The sequence below is a fragment of the Pseudonaja textilis genome, chromosome Z (genome assembly GCF_049901715.1).
Source record: "Pseudonaja textilis isolate UNSWEBS1 chromosome Z, rPseTex1.2, whole genome shotgun sequence".
NCBI lineage: Eukaryota > Metazoa > Chordata > Lepidosauria > Squamata > Elapidae > Pseudonaja > Pseudonaja textilis.
This window is the reverse complement of record NC_142008.1, coordinates 34,961,074-34,982,717: the sequence shown is the minus strand read 5'-3', so window position 1 is coordinate 34,982,717 and position 21,644 is coordinate 34,961,074. Positions and strand designations below refer to the sequence as shown.

General features: G+C 40.9%; 1 protein-coding gene across 4 annotated transcripts in view; it reads right to left on the bottom strand.

Moving 5' to 3' along the window:
• Positions 1-21,644, bottom strand: part of HDAC9 (histone deacetylase 9) — a 455,657-nt gene that overhangs the window by 301,424 nt on the left and 132,589 nt on the right. For 3 of the 4 annotated variants that reach the window (XM_087917383.1, XM_087917384.1, XM_087917385.1), the window contains exon 3: positions 17,920-17,982. In XM_087917383.1, the coding sequence (XP_087773509.1) occupies positions 17,920-17,982 (63 nt within the window). Of the gene's footprint in view, positions 1-17,919; positions 18,002-21,644 lie in introns of those variants that run through there. The other variant, XM_026706375.2, reaches the window with a different exon arrangement.

Below are 21,644 nucleotides of genomic sequence, written 5' to 3'. Positions count from 1 at the left end.
TGTTTATATGTTTGTTTGTTTCTTTTTAAATGTTTTAAATATATGAAACTTAAATAAACTTTATTTTAAAATTCAAAAATAAGCAATAAAAACTTCTTCAAGGATTCCCCATGGATGCTGCAAGTATTGCTTTCCCCTTGTGAGTTAAAGTGCTGGAGTGAGAAGGAGTGCGGTCTGACAGAGGGGGTGGGGGTGAATCGAGCTTTGGAGAAATTTAAAAGAGCTGCTTCCAAAATGCTTGTCTGTTAAGTGCTCTGTGTGTGTGTGTGTGTGTGTGAGAGAGAGAGAGCGAGAGAGAGAGAGAGAGAGAGAGAGAGAGGTAGAGAAAGAAAGAAATAGGGAGAGATAAAACTCTGTGCTATTGTTTTTAATTGATCCATTATTTATTGTGTGTTAATATTTTACACTGTCCCTACACCTGGAGTGATTTTTCTGCCTTTCTTTTGCCCAGGGCTACCACATATTTTTCAGGGTTTACATGCACTCAATGTCAATAGTCCAGAGCATAAAATACACATGTGTTTAACAAGAGTTGAAAAGGGACCTTGGAGGTCTTCTAGTCCAACCCCCAGCTCAGGCAAGAAAACTGAGGATGCCAAACTCTGAGTAGAAATCCTGGGAAAGGTGTCAGAATAATACTTAGAAGGGACCTTGGGGTGAACTTTATACCATTTCAGAGAAATGGCTGTCCAGTGTTTTCTTAAAAACTTCCAGTGATTGAGCACCCAGAACTTCTGGAGACAGGCATTTCCACTGGTTAATTGTTCTCACTGTCAGGAAGTTTCTCCTTAGTTTTAGGTTGCTTCTCTCTGTTCAGTTTCCATCCATTGCTTCTTCTTTGCATTCTGCTTCTTTGGAAAATACATTGTCCCCCTTTCTTTTTGGCAGCCCCTTAAAAGCCTGTTGCCTATCACACTCTTGAGTAAAGCAAGTGAGCCATTTCCTCCTTTCAGTGGTCCATGAAAGTACATCTATAGTATGCAGATAATAAAGTCAAAAAAGGTGAACATTTTTACAGAACTATAGATAAGTTGAGGCTGGGTGACAAAGAATGGCTGGGAGGGGAGGGGCCAAATGAAGCACCTCTTGATGTGAGTGACACTGAGTTGGCCACACCCACCCAGTCACATGATCACCAAGCCATGCCCACCCAGTCACATGACCACTAAGCCACACTCACCCGGTCACATGACCACAACCCATGCCCACCAAATAAGCCACTCCCACAGAACTGGTAGTAAAAAAAATTTGAATTCCACTACTGCTACAGACATCACTGTTTGTTGGTTTGTGGATTTGTATCCCAGCCTACAAACGTCTGGAAAACTGGCTAACAGAAGGTTAGCACTCTACCATTCATCACATTGTTTGTTGGATGTTAGGTGGATATGGCAGAAGGAACAGATTCAGAGGTGCCAATAGCCATGACAGAGGAAGAGGAGATGGTTGCAAAGGCTCCGGGAAGGCAAACTGGACAAACCATCCCTTGTACCCATGATTCCCATTTCATAGCCTGCTGTGTGCCCCAAAACTAAGAAGTCAGTCAGGCTGAGCTGACTGAGGCAAGTGTGGAGGATTGACATTCACAGCGAAATGTGCATAGTGCATAGTGCTGCTGAGGACTGGAAGGTGCAAAGGTGGTTGGGGCTGGAGGACAGCAGGTGGATGGCCCCTGGTAGCTCCACCCTGGACATTTTGAGGACACAGTTTGGAGAGGTGTCCCTGCAAGAATTGCCAGGAAGTGGTCAGAAGAAAACACATGGTGGTGTGTTGGGAAAACTTGTAAGGAACTCTAGTCCAATGGGTTTAGAGGAGGTGGATGTCAGTTGGCCCATGGAATGCCAGGAATTACACTCACAGCGGTTTTATGATACTGTGACAGTGCCGCCTAGCCAAATGGGTCTACCAGGTAGGCGGACATTTGACCCTGGGAGTATGCAGGATTGGGCCCATGGGGAGGATCATCAAGATGTCATACGAACCTGGTCTACAGCACAAAGTAGCATGCCACAGGGAAGGTGGGGTCCCCTTCCAATACTTGCCACAGGGAAGGTGGGGTCCCCCTCCAATACTTGCCACATTTGATAGTAACGCTAATCATGAGGCTGTCTTCCTGGGGCAGATAATTAACCATGTAAACCTGTATGGAAACTATTACCCCTCCCATTGGGCCATGGTGGTGGCTATAACCAGTGTGCTCGAGGGAGAGGCAGGCGAATGGGCAGCAGATTTGCACAGAGAGAGATCTCCTGCCTTGGCTGATGTAGGAATGTTTCTAGAGGCCTTAAGACATCGATTTGATGACAGTTCTAGGATACAGGAAGCAGAGGATATCTTATAGCAGTAAAACAATACAGCAGAAAAGCAAGAAAGTATGTGCAAGACTTTAGGAGAGCCGCAGCTTGCCCAGAACATATGCTAGTTCATTTGTTCAGGGAAGGACTGGATAGAGAACTCAGTCAGACTTGCCTGTATCAAGGATTGTCTGCTCAATTACAAGACTGGTATTCTGCAGTCATAGAATTGGACTCTGGACTATGTCACTTGAAAATATGGAGTGACTTAGGTGCTGGGCAGTGCAGAGGGTCGATTACTTGAACCATCCAATCAGCTAAACCCCCGATTAACCAAGCTTCACCAGGGCGGAGTACTATGTTCAAGTGTTATTATTGCAATCAGCCAGGACATAGAGTGGCTGAATGTCCAATACCTCCAATTATGGGTGGAGACACAATCTCCACAAGGAACACTGAGCCATGGTTTTAGTGGATCTGTTGGGCATTCCAGATGGTCACCAAAACACTCCCAGGAAGCAGTGATAGGATAAATGGATGCCAGTACAGCATCTGATCTTTCAATGGAGGAGGTGATAACCACTGCCAAAAAGCCAGATACCCAGGAGGAGGATGGAGAAGAAAGTAACATGGATGATCAAAAGTAAACCTGTTCCTCCTTTTATAATACCAATCAAACTTACTAACCTGGGAATGAATCAAAACATGAAGATAGGTGTTCTGATAGATTCGGGATGCACATAGTGCTTAACCACACATACAGTTGTGAACAAATTAGGCCTGCGACTAATACCATTAACCACTCCCATTAGCTTCGAGCAAGTAGATGGTTCTACCTTGGAAAGAGAACCTGCAACCCACCGAACTGAACCAGTAAAAATGCATATGGAGAAACACTGGAAGGTTTCTTTCATAGTTGTAAAATATACGATGCTGTTATTCTTGGATTGACCTGACTGGATAAATGGCATCGTACCATTAGATGGGACAGTGGGTTCCGCAAAATGCGATTGTCTTTAGGTCCAGATCCTCTCCTTGAGGATGTGGCTGGGTTGACAGTCCATGGTCTGGTATTTAATGATTCCAGTCCTGCTTATCCTATAGAGTATATAGATTTAGCTGATGTGTTTAATGAAACTGGAAGTGACCAGATACTGCCCCATAGGCCTACAAATTGTGCTATAGAATTAATTCCTGGGGTGAAGTTACCAAAACCCTACCTATATTCAATGACACCCCAGGAAATGCACGAAATGTGGAAGTACATAGAATTTGGCAAGAGACTTTATTCAGCCAGGGGGGGTCCATATTGCAGCTCCAGTCTTGTTTCGAGAAAAGAAAGATAGGGGGTTGAGATTATGTGTTGATTTTTGAGGTTTGAATGTGATGTGTAAGAAACCACTGCATCCTCTACTATTGATTAAAGATTTATTGGCTATGCTAGCTAAAGGTCGGATTTTCATGAAATTAGACCTCTGTAAGGCTTACTTACAGAATTTGAATCTGCCCCGGGGATGAATGGAAGACAACTTTTAACTGTCCGTTGGGCAGTTATCAGTTTAGGGTCATACTTTTTGGACTACAGGGCCCCCCAGCTATCTTCATGCAGCTGATAAATGGTGTTCTGCATGACCATTTACATTGGGCTGTTTTAGTGTATCTTGATGATATATTGATCTATTCAGAGACTACTGAACACTATATATAATTAGTGCAACAAGTGCTTGAAAAACTACTGGCAGCCCACTTATACATTAAATTGTCCAAGTGTGAGTTTCACCATACTCAACTAGACTACCTTAGGTATAGGATATTGGCAGAGGGAATAGAAATGGATCCCGCCAAGGTTCAGACAGTTTTAGAATGGCAAGTGCCTAGCACCCGAAAACTACTGCAGAGTTTCTTGGGCTTTGCAAATTTCTACTGACAATTCATTTCATTATTTACTACATTGGCACTTCCATTAACAGATTTATTAAAAACAAAGACCCTGCAAACCAAGAAACCTAAACCTGGACAGGCAATACCTTGGTCATTGATGTGCCAACAGGTGTTTAATTCACTAAAACAAATGTTTGCACACAAACCTATGTTAAAACATCCAGAGAGACTGTTCGTGATCCAGGCAGATGCCAGTGATGTTGCAGTGGGGCTGTATTGTTGCAAGAAAATGGAGGTGGTATATTGTAGCCATGTGCATACACCTCAAAGAAATTCAATCTTACCGAACATAACTGGACTGTTTGGGAGAAGGAGACCTTTGCAGTTCATTGGGCATTATTGATGTGGAGGCATTTCCTAGAAGGGTCCAAAATTATATTTGAGGTGTGGACAGACCATAAAAACCTAGAGGCTCTTCAAACTCCCTGAAGATTATTGCTCAAAAAGGTCCAGTGGGCACTGTACTTTCAATGTTTTAACAACATTCTGAAATATGTACCTGGAGGGAAAATTTTCCTTGCTGATGCTCTGTCATGGCTACCCCAATATGAAAATAAGTGAGATATAGTGATACAACCCATTATTCAAGGAAAAGAAATGCTGCGAACATTAAAAGTAAAATTCATGATAGACGAGTTACCAAATGCTGTAAAAGATGATTTGTGGCTTGAAAGCAATAAAACCCAGTGTGATATCTGAAATGGAGTGGCTTGGAGAAGAACGAAATTCTACATACCAGAACCATTGAGAATGAAGGTGCTTCATTCATTCAAAGGTGCCACAATGTTAAACAAGCAGGGCACTATGGTTTCTTAAAAATACTACACCTCGCTAAACGACAATTTTGGTGACAGGCAATGAAGGCAGATTTGTTATGTGAAAAGGTGTAAAGTGTGTGCAACTATGAAATCCCGACCTGGAAAACTTTTAGGGTTATTACAGATGGTGTCTAACCCTGCTAGACCATGGCAAGATATAGCCAGGGATTTTACAGAATTACTACCCAACAGCCATGGATATATTGTAATATGGACAGTCATTGACCTGTTCTCAAAACAGGGACACTTTATTCCATGTGCCGGACTTCCATTTGCTTGTAAGTTAGCCACCCTCTTCCTTAAACACGCATATTGATTACACAGAGTGCCAAGAAGAATCATATTGGATAGAGGGGTGCAATTTACTGCTTGATTTTGGCGAGAGTTCATCCGGTTGCTAGATTCATCCCAGGGTTTAAGCACTGCTTACCACCCAAGTACAAATGGGGCAGCTGAACGAACAAATGCAGTAACTGAGAGATATTTGCGTGGTTATGTGTCTTGCTGAAGTGGCGTATAACAACACCCTCCATAAAAATACAGGACAGACCCCATTCAGAATAGTAAGTGGAACAGACTTTGTGCCTATTCCAGAATGGCCACATAATGATCAGGAACCCATAATGACTACTACATGGTCCAAACAAATAAAAGAAACATGGGAAACAGTACAAAAATCCGTACAGATTTTATAGCATACAAGAAACAAGCAGATAAAAAAATGAACTGAAACCAAATCCTTCAAAGTTGGGGATCTGGTATAACTTTCTACCAAATATTTAAATATGGGATTACCTTGTAAGAAACTCGGTCCAAAATACATCGGTTCATTTCTTATAGTGAAGGTAATCAACACTGTCACAATGCAGCTAAAACTGCCTTCACATTTTAAGTGGATAAATCCCATTTTCAATATAAGTTTGATCAAACCTGATAATAAGAAACAGCTAAACATCTGACACAGACTTCCTGGACTAGTTCAAGACAATCAATATGAGGTTGCAGATATTCTAGATTCATGAAAGTGTAGGGATGTGTTACAATATTTGGTACAATGAAAGGGTTACCCCTTGAAGAGGCTTCATGGGTGGTCCATACCAATGTAACGCTCCTCAGCTCTGCAGGCATTTTCACCAAAGATTTCCTATGAAAGTGGGTGGGAAGGTGTAATGTAGTCTCACAAATTTATTTCTTTTTGTCCAGGTAGATCTATGGTAGACGGGGTAGCCTGTCGGGCTCCAAATGCAGTCACCCATCAGCATTCTAACCTGGATCCCGCCAGCAAGAGATGCCGAACCTGTTGGAGTTGATGGCTGAATGAGGGCTCCCAAACATTGCTTTGCAATGCTACCTGGGAAATGGGACTACAGGGGATTCCCCAATGATGTCGCTGGATACTTTGTGGAGGGGAAATATAAGTTGTAATATATGACAGGGTTCTCATGGGTCAGTGGCAGGCAGGGTACAAAGCGTTATAGAATGTGGGGTGGGAGAGTACAGGAATGAAGCTGAATTAGTCATATTAGGAAACATTTGTTATGCGGGGTTTTAAGATAGAGCTGTGAATAGAAGATAGCTGTGATTAGAAGGGTGGGGTGACGCTATAAGTGTGTTGGAAGGCAAATGCTTCCAGTGCTAACCTAGTTCGGATTTCAAACCATTAGCGCCGGATGGGATGTGAGTTACGTGTACAAATAAATGATGTCAGCCTTCAGGATTTTTCTCCCTTTGCTTTGCATCTTTCAGATGTCATAAGTAACGGGGGGGGGAGGGGGGAATGGTTATGGGAAGTGAGCTGGAGGTGTTACAAACCAGAACTGTATAAGCTGGGGGGCGGGTGTACATTCTTGCTTAGGTTTCTATCCTATGCTATGCGCAGCTGCAACCCTTTATCAAACTATGTCAAGGTCAACGGACAGAAGCCTCATCACCACCTGGAGATGCCCACATGTTGATATACACAACTTTTAATTGGATGAGCCAATTGAACTATTGGGGGTGGGAACGTTGCCATTACTTTGTATATGTGATTTATGCACCCATTTTCTCAGATTCAGAATTCTTTTGTTGCTACCACTTGATTTCCAGTAAAATATATCTTTTATCTGATTAAAAGAGTATTTCTTTCTTGGATTTTGAATGGAGCACCAGCTGATATTATTCTGAATCTCCACATTAACAGCCCACCTGGAGAAAAGATACATTTTCTTCCAAGGGGATCTGAACTCAATGTCAAATCCAGCCAGCAACCAAGAAGACCTGGGAGCAACTGGAGGACAAGATTCTCTGCTGCTAGAGGAAGCAGGGGAAGCCGACTTGTTAGCAGAACTAAATCTTGGGGAAAAACCAGCTGTAAAACCCAAATGGTCCCTCGAAGTTGGCTGGAAGGGTCCTGAGGAAAAGCCTCCTCCAGGAGTGACCATTACCCATCAGCGCGGAAGAGAGGAGCCATGGCAATAGAAGGAAAGAAAGAATTTTTTACTAACTCAAGCCATGCATCTTCTAAATGAAGCTATTGGAGAACCTCAAACTGATCAAAGGTATGAGGAAGAGGAGTGGGAAGCAGCCCCAGCCAGAAGAATCAGAGCAGCCACCCCCATAAATCAACCTAGGCTAGTGCAACAGGCAGCAGCAGCCCAGGGGCCCCCAGTGGGAGGAGTAATTGCCAGAAGACGTAGAACTCCAAAGATGCCTCTGTTGGAAGTAAAATATGGGGGAAATCCCAAGGAGTTAGGATTCTTCCTGTCACAAGTCTGGAACCATATGGAGGAATGCGGAGGGGATTTTTCCTCAGAAGCAGCCAAAGTTAGATGTGTTACCAGGGCTCTGGAGGGAACAGCTGCAAAGTGGATGGTGACTTTGCATAATGATAATGCCCCTCAGCTGATGAATTATGACCTGTTCATGATTGTGCTGCGGCCAGGTTTGAAGACCCACTTGCTGAATGTAAGGCCAGAATTAGGATGAAGACCATATATCAGGGGCAGAGATCAGTGGCCAACTGCACCCATGAATTTAGAGATCTGGCATGTCATATTTGAGGCTGGTCCCAGGGAGCCCTGATAGAAGCTTTTAAAGATGGGTTGAATGAAGATGTATATCAAAGCTGTATTGCCAGAAGAGACCCCAGTGAGCTGCAGCTGTGGTATGTGCTGGCGGCAGAGGTGGAAATTGATCTGACCTGAAACAGACACGGGGGGGATAGGATGGAGCAAATCCTCCCCCACCAGCCCCCGAGAAGCCTTAAAACCTCAAAAGGGAGGAATGGCAGCAAAACCCAAGACCACTGCTTGCTTCCGATGTGGGAAGGAAGGTCACTGGGCTGCAGATTGCTGTGCCAAGCTAGAACCAAAGGGGGCGCCAGGAGGAGGAAGAAAACTTGAAAAAACCCCAGCAAACCCTTAAAGCAGAGGAGGTTGTAGAGATCACCCCTTCTGAAAGGAGAGGAGCTGGGAACTCCAACCTCTTCTGAAGAGAGTGAATCCGAATCGGAAGATGACTCACTGGAAAGTCCAAACAAGGGCCCTATGACCATTCCAGTGAGATTAAGGGTACCCACATCGGGAGCCAAAGAGGAAATGCTGGCCTTGTTAGACTCTGGGTACACAAGGTGTGTAATCAGCTCGGAGGTAGTGGAGAAAATGGGCTTAAGGCTGAAGACTTTAAAAATGCCCACAGCCTTTTGTCAATTGGATGGATTGGTAGCTGGGGGCGGCCCTGCACATTTCATAACGGAACCAATAGAAATGACGATGGGGAAGCATAGAGAGACTTTGTGTTTCATTGTGGCTCCTGGGATGGAGTGGCCCCTAATACTGGGGTTTTACCCTGGCTCCGGAAATGGAACCCCACGTTGATTGGAGGAGAGGGTCATTGCGCATACATACTGACCAGCACCCAGAAAGGGCGGGGCAATCTCAACCAAAATTCAAGAATCCCACTGAACTGGTCTCCACTGGCACTGAGAACCTGAAGGGGGAGGAGAAAATTCTGGAGGAATATTGGGACTTAAAGGAGGTATTCAGTGAAAAGGCCTCGGATGAGCTTCCCCCCATCGTTCAACAGATTGCAGTATTGAAATTCTACCCAGGGTGAAACTCCCAAAACCAAAACTGTACTCGATGACACCGCGGAAGCTAGAAGAGCTGTGGTCATTTATTGATAAGAATTTGGAATGTGGTTTCATCCAACCCACTAGACCCCAGGTAGCAGCCCCAGTATCGTTCCGTGAAAAGAAAGATGGCTCCCTTTGTTTATGTGTTGACTATAGAAACCTGAACACTATTTCAGTGGAGAGCGTGTACCTCCTTTTCTTGATGAAGGATATGTTGGCTGACTTGGCCAAAGGGAATTTTTTTTACAAAACTCGACTTGAGAGAAGCATACTACCGGGTTCGAATTAAGGAAGGGGATGAATGGAAAACTGCTTTTAACTGCCCAATGGGTTGTTTCCAATTCAACGTTCTTCCATTTGGCCTACAGGGGGGCCCCTGCAGTATTCATGCAAATGATCAATCAGGTGTTACATGAACATCTATACAAAGGGGTGTTGGTTTATCTTGATGATATTCTTATCTACACGGAGACTTGCAATGAACATGTGAAACTAGTGTGGTCAGTTCTGGAAAAACTTCGAACTGCTGAGCTCTATGCAAAGTTTTCCAAGTGTGAATTCCACCAGGAAAAAAATGACTATTTAGATTATCACATCTCACATGATGGCATAGAAATGGATCCCGGGAAGGTTCGTGCCGTTTTGGAATGGGCCCCTCCCCACACCAGGAAACAACTGCAAAGTTTCTTGGGATTCGCTATTTTTTACCATCAATTTATCCCTGGTTTTGTGAAGATTGCTATCACAAATCTCCTAAAAACCAAAGGGGAGGGGAAACTGAAGCCTAGTAAACCCCTGGAGTGGTCCAAGGAATGTCAAGCCACTTTTGAGAAGCTGAAATGACTGTTTGCTGCTGAACCAGTACTCAAGCACCTGGACATGGACGCTCCTTTTGTAATTCAAGCCGATGAGAGTGACATAGCAGTCGGGGCGGTGTTACTACAAGCAAACGAGACGGGGACTCTGCAACCATGTGCATATACTTCCCGTAAACTTCCAGGGGGGAAGAACTTCATGGTGGATGCTTTATCTAGATTACCTCAATATAATAGTGCTCACCAAGAAGTAGTACGGCCGATTGTCCCAACCAAACAGTTGGTAGCTCCAGTGGTTACCAGAGCCCAGAAAAAGAAGAAGGTTGATTTATCAAATGATTTGACTGCACAGTTAAGAGATGTTCTAAAACTTGATGACTGGTTTCTTGCTCACTCAAATAACTGTACAGTTAGAGATGGATTTGCATGGGTGGGGGCCAAATTATATGTGCCAGCGAAGCTGAGAAACCAAATATTACAGCAAGCTCATGACTCTAAAGCTGCTGGTCATTTTGGATTCATGAAAACCTTACACTTAATTAAAAGGCAATTTTGGTGGCCTATTTTGAAAAAAGGACATTGAGACTTATGTAGCTAGTTGTCCTATTTGTGCCTCAGCCAAATGGCCTCCTGGTAAACCAGCAGGCTTACCACAAACTGTGGCTAGACCAACGGCTCCATGGAAGGAAATCTCTATGGATTTTATAGTGGAATAACCTGAAAGTGGGGGGAATACAGTTATTTGGGTAGTAACCAATTTGTTTTCCAAACAGGTACATTTCATACCTTGTCCGAAAATCCCACCTGCGAAAACATTGGCGAAAATGTTGGCTAAACTGTTTATTTTACATATCTACAGGTTATATAGAGTTCCTGAATGCATAATCTCAGACAGGTGTGTCCAGTTTACCTCAAACTTTTGGAAGGAGTTCCTGAAGTTATTGGGCTCTGCCCAGGGCTTAAGCTCCGCCCACCATCCACAAACCAATGGGGCTTGTGAGAGAACTAACTCGGGATTGGAAAAATATCTTCAATGTTATATAAATTATCAGCAAGATAATTGGGCTGACCTATTGCCATTTGCTGAGGTGGCATATAATAATTCAGTACATAGTAGTACTGGGTTTACTCCGTTTAAAGTAGCTTCGGGACAAGACTTTGTACCCATACCCGAGCTTCCACGGGAGAAACCTAACACTCAGTCATTAGATGAATGGATAACACAGCTCCAGCTTACCTGGCTGTTTACCCGTAAAGCATTGGATGATGCTCATCAAGCTCATAAAAAATTTGCAGATAAAAAGAGAACTCCACAAAAACCATATGAAGTGGGTGACAAGGTCTTTTTATCCACCAGATATTTACAGACTACACAAAAGTCAAAAAAGCTTGGACCTAAGTATGTTGGACCTTTCTCAATAGAACGAATTGTGAACCCTGTGGCTGTCCAACTGAAATTACCAAAAATTCTTTGACTGATCCACCCTGTTTTCCATGTTAGTTTGTTAAAACCTGAACATACCTCCGACTTGAGACCAACTCAGGTTGATCCCCCTGTACCATTGCTAATTGAAGGTGAACAACATTTTGAAGTTAAAGAAATTTTGGAAACTTGAAAACGAAGGGGTCGACTCCAGTATTTGGTTGCTTGGAAACATTTTCCTCCTTCCCAGGCTGAATGGGTGAATGAGAAGGATGTTAGAGCTCCTATACTTATCAAGGCATTTCGTATTAAATATCCTGATAAACCCTAAAAATCAGTATGTTGCTGTTACATGTATATTTTCTATTACCTTCTATTTTTATCTTTTTTAGGACTAACATTTCTTTTCTAGGAGGGCCGAATGTCAGCCTTCAAGATTTTTCTCCCTTTGGTTTGTATCTTTTGGCTGTCATATGTAACAGGGGGGAGGGGGGGGAATGGTTACTGGGAAGTGAACTGGAGGTGTAACAAACCAGAACTGTATAAGCTGGTGGGGGGGATACATTCTTGTTTAGGTTTCTATCCTATGCTATGCACAGCTGCAACCCTTTATCAAACTATGTCAAGGTCAATGGACAGAAGCCTCATCACCACCTGGAGATGCCCACATGATGATATACACAACTTTTATTTGGATGAGCCAATTGAACTATTGGGGGTGGGAACGTTGCCATTACTTTGTATATGTGATTTACGCGCCCATTTTCTCAGATTCAGAATTCTTTTGTTGCTACCACTTGATTTCCAGTAAAATATATCTTTTCTCTGATTAAAAGAGTCTAAGTATTTCTTTCTTGGATTTTGAATGGAGCACCAGCTGACAAATGACTACAAACATCACTGTTTATTGGTTTATGGATTTGTATCCTGGGTCTATGAATGTCTGGAAAACTGGCTAACACCCAAGCTATCTAATATTGCTGTATTATTTATATTCTGAATTCTCTACTATAAACTACTAAAAAGAATGGTTGTATAAATAAAAGATGTCTTCATCAGGCTCTGGACTGAGAAGAGAGAGAAAGTCTGAGATAGTCTGAAAGTCTGAAAATAGCAAAGATTTGAAATGGAATGTGTGAAGTTTGAATGGGAAAAGACAAGCAAACTAAGATTATTAAGCATTTTTAAAATAAGTTTCTTTCATGACACTAAAATCAGATTCTGATGGCATAATAGTTGCTGATTAAAGCATGCTGATGTTGATCTTTGGAAGGTGTAAAATCTGTGTAGACCCACTTTGGAACAGTGATTCAGTGCAGCAGTAGTCAGTGCTGGTAAGGGTTGGTGAGGCATGGAGCTTCTGGAATGGCAAGTAACCAGGGTGGAAGATTTGCTCAGGAGTTAACATTCAATTCGGACCTGGGCTGAGCTGTTTGGCTTTTTGGATTGTGGGATGAGTTGATAGGGATAAGTGGCAGCTCAGCAGATGTGAAACACTGGGTTAAGGTACTACTTGGTTGATTATTGGCTATAATGAATTCATGACAGAACTGTCAGTTTGACTAACAGGAATCCAGAATGCAATGGCACAGCTAATATGCTGCCCTGCTCCCACTCCACACCCCACACACATACACATATACCAAGAGTTCTCTAGATATTTATTCAAACTCCCTAAATAGGTCTCAGAAAGCATCCCCATTGCACAGGTCTGGTTTCCAAGTTCAGTATGGCAAGAGTTACTGGCTAACTGAGTCCAAATGGCACACACAAAGTCCAGGAAAGCAGTCACAATTCAAATGGGTTAGGATACACAACACAAGCATACAAGGCATGGAGCTGGGCACATTGCTCCATCAACACTCAAGTCCTCAGGGAGGTTTTAAGACAGTAACACCAGTGCAGCTCTTCATGAGAGGTGAGTTTGCTTCCTCACAAATAGTCTACCTGACTGGCATTGTGCCGATCTTCTACCTGCCTGACATGTCTTTGGATCAGAAGGTGGTGTGACCTCCATCTCCTCCTCTTTGCTAACAGGCAGCAGCTGATCCTTGTCCTCACCTGCAGTCTCCTGGCCAACTTGCTGCAACTGTGGCTTGCTTTGCTCAGCCTGCCATTGATCCAATCAACCCAGCTGAGGCTGCTCCATCAGGCAAGCACTCTCTGAGTCCTAATCCTAACCAACCCTGGGCTTCATGCTTTCCTCTGCCAACTCAAACTCACTCTCTTTCTCTGAACTTGTGTCCAGAGAAGGATCTGGGGACAGATCTATGATAACTAATGAGGGCATTTCATAGCATGACATGGTCAATAAAAGACTTACCATAATCAATGAAGAACATGTTATATTCACTCTGGTATTTTTGGCTATCTCAATCAGCATGCATGATGTTTCTTGTTCTTTGGCCTTTTTAAATCAGTTTGAATATCTGGCATGGAAGGCTCTACTCTGGCATGTAGGCCTTTAATCAATTATTTTGCTACATATAAAATGTACATTATTGTACAATAGTTTCATACTCTATCAAATATCCTAGAGTTGCAATAGTTTCATACTCTATCAAATATCCTAGAGTTGCTTTGAAACAAGATGGGTAGCAAATAAATGTAATAAATGAATAGATAAAAAATATCACCTTTTTGGCCATATTTATTTCTAATGTTTGCTATAGTTTGATTAGAACCTTTACTGATTCTTCTTGCACATTTTTATAAGTATCCCATCAATTCCTATAACCATTTGATAATAACAAGTGCTGACTGAATTTCACATATTAATAGGGAGTATTTTCAAGAGTATTTTTCCACAAGAAAGCTGTGATATATTTTTTTAAAAAAGATGCTTCTAGCGATGTAACAACTTATTATTAAGTTGTATTATTAAGCAGTAATATATCTATCCTTATTTGGTACCAGTGCAAATATCATAATTATCATCTGTCTTTTCCTTTGTACATATTGGGTTTCTCTCATTTTAACAACTAAGTAGTAATTTTAGATATGCTATTCAAAAAAGGCAACATTTTATTAACCCATAAAGCTTGTTCGGTTTGTGCCTACTATATTATATACATTTTTATTTAAGATAAAATGGTCTCATTGAGGAATGTTTACATACTTTTAAGGATTTTTAATTCCAATAGAATCTGTTTGATGTGTAGTAAAATTTCCTGTTTGTATGCATACATGCTTGTATCTATTGTATAATTTATGATATATGATTTATGTATACCAGGTTGTATTATGTAAACAAAAGTGTATTATAATTTTCTATTAGCAACATCCTAGAGATATAGCCTCTAGATATACTTGTATTTTTCATACTATAAGACGCACTTTATCCCCCAACAAAGTGGGTGGAAATATCTGTGCATCTTATAGAGTGCATATTACAGTGGAGGGAAGGGGGTTGGTCACCACTGCCGCTGTTCACTGCCAAGGAACACTGGAGCCTTCGCTGCTGAGCAGCTGATTGGTGGTTGGATTGGCTTACCGGAATACAGCTAATCAGCTGTTCACTGCCGCCACAGATTGCCATTGCCATCACTAATCGCTGCCACTAATTGGCCCAATAGGCAGCAGTGACGATTGGCAGTGGCGGCAATAGGCAGCAGCAGGTATCCCTACCACTTAGAACAGCTAATTGGCAGTATTCCAGGAGGCAGTCCCAACTGCCAATCAGCTGCTTGGCAGTGAAGGCCCCTGCGTTCCACAGTGGCAGCAGCAATTCAGCTCAGTTGACTGGTGGTGGGTGCAACAGAGCAGAGCCCTGACGAGGCACGTGTTGGGGCTGCGATAACGTGCTGAAGCTGACCAAGCTGTTTGCTTGCTGCAAGGACACTAATCCGATGAATAACCGGATGGATGCTGGGAGGTAAAGGCAGAATTTTTTTCCCCTTGTTTTCCTCTTCTAAAGTTAATTTGTGTCTTATGATCTGGTGCATCTTATCATGTTAAAAATACAGTAAATGCCTAGCATCCTTGACCAATGGTCCTGTTGCTTGTATCTTCTAAGTTTAGCAAGGATTTAAAAGCTATAGGTTTCCAACCCTTGATTTAGATTAATCAATATACAGTATATAGCTTAGTAATGTCTATACTAGTAGTTACTAACCTAATTATTTTTGCTACACTATTATACCATTCTGTGAATTGTAACTCCAACATATGTGAAAGCACTAAACTGGAAAGATTAGTTAACACTAGTTAGCAGCTATTATCCAAGATTTTAAATATATATCTTTTCTAATTTTACCTGAAAACTTTAACTTCATTCCTTTAACTATAATCTTCCCCCAAATGACTTGAGCATACGATTTTATAGATTAGCAAGGCATACTGAACTCAGTAGCAAAGGTTATTAAATAAGGTTGATTGTGATAGGGTAAAATACGTTTAAATGAAACTGACATAGAAAGAGAGTAATACAGATGCTTTCTCATTATTTTTTAACCCTGAAATGTTCTGTATTGAGCTTGCATCACAAATTTCTTAGATATATGGGCATGCTTTCGTACAAAGCATCATTTTTCTGTGTAATAAATCCTTTAAAATATTTTATTTAAGTTGCTGTTAGAGATTTCATAATTGATTAATCCTTACAAATGTTTTTGAAAAGGAAAATGAATTGATTATTAAGACATATAAATGGCAGCCTGAAGTTTTAAATTTATTAGAGCTGTAATGTCCCAAAAATGCTTTTTCAAAAAGGCACTTTTTCTTTATTTTTTTTTCCTTTGAAAATGTTTTACCTCTCATCCAGGAAGCTTCCTCAGAATTTAAGTTGTCCTTTGGAAAAAGGACCTTTTGAACAACCATGATCTTGATGATCAAGGATCTCCATAGTGATATACCTCTGTATAGATTATATCTGTTGATACTTTAACTATTAAGGCTGTTTTATCTTTAACTGTTAAAATGGAATATTATCAGATACTGCTGGTCATATCTTTTGAGTTGAAGAAAATCACACCTGTCAAAAATCTTACTTCTGTACATCTGTACACAAAATATAGTATAAGCTTGCGCCTTCTAATCAGAACTTTGATCCACTGAGTTCACCCACTCCTTTAGTATATGGCTATACATAATAGATTAACAGAATATGAGATTATCCATAAAGTCAAAATAAAGAAAGCCACATGACCACAGAAAATTTCTTCACACAACGCTAGCTCCCTCGGCCTAGAAAAAGAGATGAGCACTTTGCCCTAGAGTAGGTCAGGGAAATCTTTACTTTTATATATTGTTATTTTTACAGTTAATTATTATTTGTAATTTCTTCAAGAATTTTGAAGAGTAAAAATTCAGATGTACATTTAATATACCTTGGTAGTTCTATAAAGGTATAATTCCATATGTTTTACCATATAAACCAGTAAAAGTAATAGAATACCAAACGTCATACATTTTAAATCTTGTGGAGGTCAATAGGTATACTGGAAATCTAAATATCATAGTGAGAAAGCTGTCAATTTTTTTTTTAATCTCAAATATCTTTATAAATTACTTGCAGGTATGAGCAAAAATTTCAAATGAAGAAGGTAGAGAGAATTTAAATTTCATTATAGTTTTGGAAATACCCACAAGCTCCACAATACTTGATGTACTTAAAAGCATATCTGTATTTTAAATGACTGACAAACTTATAAAATAATTCCTCCAAGATCACATCACCTTGATGATTTTACAAAATATCTAAGCAGAATATAAATGGAAGAAGTCATAAAAGTTGGCAGGGCGGGGGAGCTTCAACCCTTTGGTAACTGCATTTTTAAAACACCTGTTCTTTGAACATTTGTAATGATTCATTGCCATCTAATTTTCACATTCAATTCCCCAAGGATGTTTCAAGTACTACAAATGAACTCAAATGTAGTACAAACCAAGGAACTTAAGAATAATCTTCTAAGGCATCACCATAGAATTTAAAAAAAAAAACATTTTAGCAGAAATCATATGAATTTTTCAGCAACAACATAACAGTGGGAACATGTATCCAGGACATCAGTAACTGGTACCTTCTGAGTTGGTATTGCTGTCCGTTGGTAAAATCAACCCTAAGATTTTACCAGACTTTCTAGTTGCAACAAGGACATAACCCTCTTCAGCAAAACAAAATTTTAAATTTGCAGCTAAAAACTGCTACCTTAAGAACTCATTGATTTGGATATGTGTGTGTTTGGAGCAGCTCAGGCTGGAAGGCTTCCTTCCAAATAGGCAAGCTGCCAAGTAGTTTACTACTATAATCTGTAATGGTTTCCCAAAATACTAATACTAATAGTAGTAGTAGTAGTAGTAGTAGTAGTAGTAGCAATACCACCCCCAATACCACTCCCAGGAATTATTCCCAAAATGATATGACATTTCAACCCACCAAATATTAGAACAAAATATTAGAAAGAATAGAACTAACAAGAAGCTGAACATAAGAGATGACAAATCCATGTCGCAGGAACCAGTTACTAACATTTCATATCTATATTTTATAGATAAATTACTCTGAATTTCCTACCTGAGTTGATCATGCTGTGCATTCTTTGCTGAACCAAGAGCTGATCACGTCTTGAAACTCCATCTGAGGAAAAACAATTCACTCTCATAAATTGTCTGCAGCATATTCCAATCAGTCTGCAGTGCAGCTACATGAAAGATTCATCACCAATTGTTCAGGGATATTGGAAACAAGCCTTTCTGGGGGATTTAACAATATTCATAGTACAACTTGCTAAAATGAATATATATGAACTACTTGTATACAGGCAGATTTGTAAATTATCAATGCAGTTCCAATTATGATGAAATCCAGTTCTAATACAATTTACTTCGTTACAGAAGAATAAACTCTTTCTCTATGTGCATGCATTTGTGTATGTATATGTGTGCATGTAAGTATTTGTATATGCAAATGAGAAAAATATATTATGTACCTTAGTTGTGTTCTGCATTCAAAGAGCAGGTGGAAGATAAATTTTCTTCCAATTTATTCTTGGGAATCGAAGGAGAGAAAAAAAAGCCACTGAAATTCAAAGACTAGCAGGCATTTTCTAAGGATTGTATTCCCTATGGATTTCAGTTTCAATTACTCTCAACCCTAGCACATGTCATTATCCCTGAGTCCAATGCTTCCTCTTCCTCCTCCTGTCCTGTCTTTGCCTTTCTGCCTGCCTCTCTTCGTCGGCTTGGCAAAAGTGGCTGGAGCTAGTGAGTGCTCATTTGCATACAGATCAACAACAGCAGGGCCCTCAGGCAACAGAAATAGAACAATGGCTGGTCTGAGCCAAAAATAGGTCAAGCGTGGCCTGATGATCGGAGCCTGCATGAACGCATTTAAAAATATTTCAGCAAACCCAGCTGGCTGGTCTCCCTCTTAAAAAAAACTGCAGGTCTCCAATGTAATCCCTTAGAAGCAATTCTTTGTCCCAGTGCCAAACCTGCATGCATCTCTCTCTCGTTCTCTCTCCCCACCCTCTTCTTTCTTTGCATGTATGTTTGCATTTTAAAATCTGTTAATGCATGTGATGGAGAGAGATCAGTATTTTAATTCCAGCCAATGACATCTCTGTTTGGTGGATACGAAGTTGTATTGACAAAGGAGTACAAGGGAAATAGATATGTGTAAGTTCAGAAATAACACTGTGGAAGCTTCTACTCATGTTGTGGTTTTTGCTTCACCCTCACACAACAAACCTGGATGTTCTATTTTTGTTTGCTGTTTCTCCTGCTTTATTGCAGAAAGTTGGCTGAAATGCTATTTTGCTACTATCTAGAATATGCAGGGCAGGGCATATATTTCTTTTAATTAAAAAAAAGCCAATGTACTCATATGGAGAAAAAATATCAACAAGAAGTTGCACTTTGATTTTGAAATGGATCATTCCCCCTTTTGCTACTTTTATATTGCATTCAGCACAGCGTGTTAAAATGATACAAGCTACAATAGCCCTTATTTAAAAGAGGAAAGGCATTAAACAGTTTACAGACACATTTAAACATAAAAATAAATATTGGTTTAAAATAACTATTTAAGAGAGCAGCATAACAATGTTTAAATGCATTTATATATACTTTGCATTTTTGCCCTGCTATTTTTTTTTTTTTTTGAAATATATTAATCATTTATCTAACATATATTCGGGGATGGTATTCTACCGGTTCAGATTGGTTCTATAGAACTGGCTATGATTCTGCTCTGTTTGGAGAACTCGCAAATTGTGATCTTGGCTGGCCCCGCCCCGTTCTGTCCACCCCTCACCTTTCCTACCCACCCAGTCAGTCCTTATCATGCATGTGTGACATCGCGCACATTGCTGACTGCATTCTTCCCTGCCTGCTCAGTCACTCCTTACGGTATTTCTTTTTTCCTTCCTGACAATCAGCTGTGCCAGGATCCCCTCACTGTCTTACTGCTTCACCCAAGAGGCTTCTTCTGAGGCCCAGGAGGTCCCCTCCATGCTCCTTTTTGGCTTCCTGGACCTCAGGAAAGCCTTCTGGGAGCAAAAAGGCCTCCCAGGAGGCTTCATTGAGGCCCAGGAGGCAAAAAAACAGACCCACCCACCCACCCACCCCGTGCTCCATTTTGACCTCCTGAGCCTCAGGGAAGCCTTCTGGGAGCAAAAACGGCTTCCCAAAAGGCTTCCCTGAGGCCAAAAACAGAGAGGGGGGTGCTAAGTGGACCTCCTTGCTCCATTTTTTGCCTTTCTGGGCCTCAGAGAAACTTCCTGGGAGCAGAAATGACCCCTCCAGGAGACTTCTCTGAGGCTCAGGAGGCCAAAAAAAAAAAAAGAGTGCAGGAAGAATGCTACAAAAAAAAGAAGCCATGCCCATCCAGTCACAGGACCATGCCCACCTAGCCATGCTCACAAAATAGTAAAAATATTTGCATCCCATCCCTGCATATATTTTCATTAGAAATGGGTATTTCATTTCAGATTTTCTAAAATTCTCACATATTTTGGGCACTGACAGACATCAGAGCTTCCTAAGGGTCCCACTCCTATATAAATTTTGAATAAACTAATGACATTGTAGAAAGTTAGCAGCCACCCCTCTCCTGAAGAACAAAATATTCTAGGAAATATTAAAAAGGCAAAATATTATATCTCCCTGGATGAGAAAAGGAGAAACATGCTCTTGGAAAGCAGTTCCCCAGCTTCGTTAATAGCCCCAGAAAGATTGGGCCATCTTATCAACAACACAAAGTATCTTCACCCTCAGGACAAGATTAGTCCCCTACCCATCTCACCACATGGCACTTGGGAAGATTGCATCACCCAACAAGATTCAACCAAACCTGGGACTCAAGACAACTTACAAAGTTACCCTGCATGGCCCCATGGGAGTCTGACAACAATCTTTTGCCACAGGAACATTAAGAAAGTTCAAAGCCCAACAGAGGGTATAAATCTCTTTCCTTCTCTCAACCATGTGGTCATTTTTTGCTCAGGACCTCAAAATCATATGGTCCTGTCCACCATTAAACCATCCTTCCAAGCAGTCTCCATGTTTCCAGTGTCTTTCTTCCCACTTGGAACTGAATCCAGATGGACATTTCCTCCAACAACATTGATGGTTCAAAGCATGAATGCTTTGGAAATGACTATATAGAAATTATGGCTCTTTCTTCTTGCAAACTCTCAATTCAACAATATTTGTTTTTCTTCATTAACCTGCAGACTTGATTACTGGAATCATTTTACTATAAGACCCATGTCCATTTCAGTTTTAAGTGAAAGTAGATGTTCTGGTATGATCTTGTATAATTCTCATGCTCTCTTTAATGATAAGTCAGATGGAATGTCAGATTGGAAGGCACTCCCAAACCATGATTTTATTACCTCTATTCTTGAGATTTGCTACAAAAGTTTTATTTTAGGTTGTAACATTGTGTTTTTCCCTGAAGTAATGATTCCTCTTATTTAAAGACTTTCTATTTTCCAGGTCTTTTTTATTTCAAGAATATGTCTATGGTAGTGTATTGATAGAAGCCCTTTACAAACTTTTACAAATGTTTCTACATTGATAAGAGAGGCATTTGGTGGTGTAATGCATCAGGCTAGAAACTAGGAGACCATGAGTTCTAATCCTATCCGTCACTTGGGTGACCTTGAAGCAACCGTTCTTTCTCTTAGACCTAAGAAGTAGCTTATGGCGAATGACTTCTTGCAACTTGCCAAGAAAACTGCAGAGATTTGTCCAGTGATTGTACAACAAACACTAACTTGATGATAGCAATAGAGA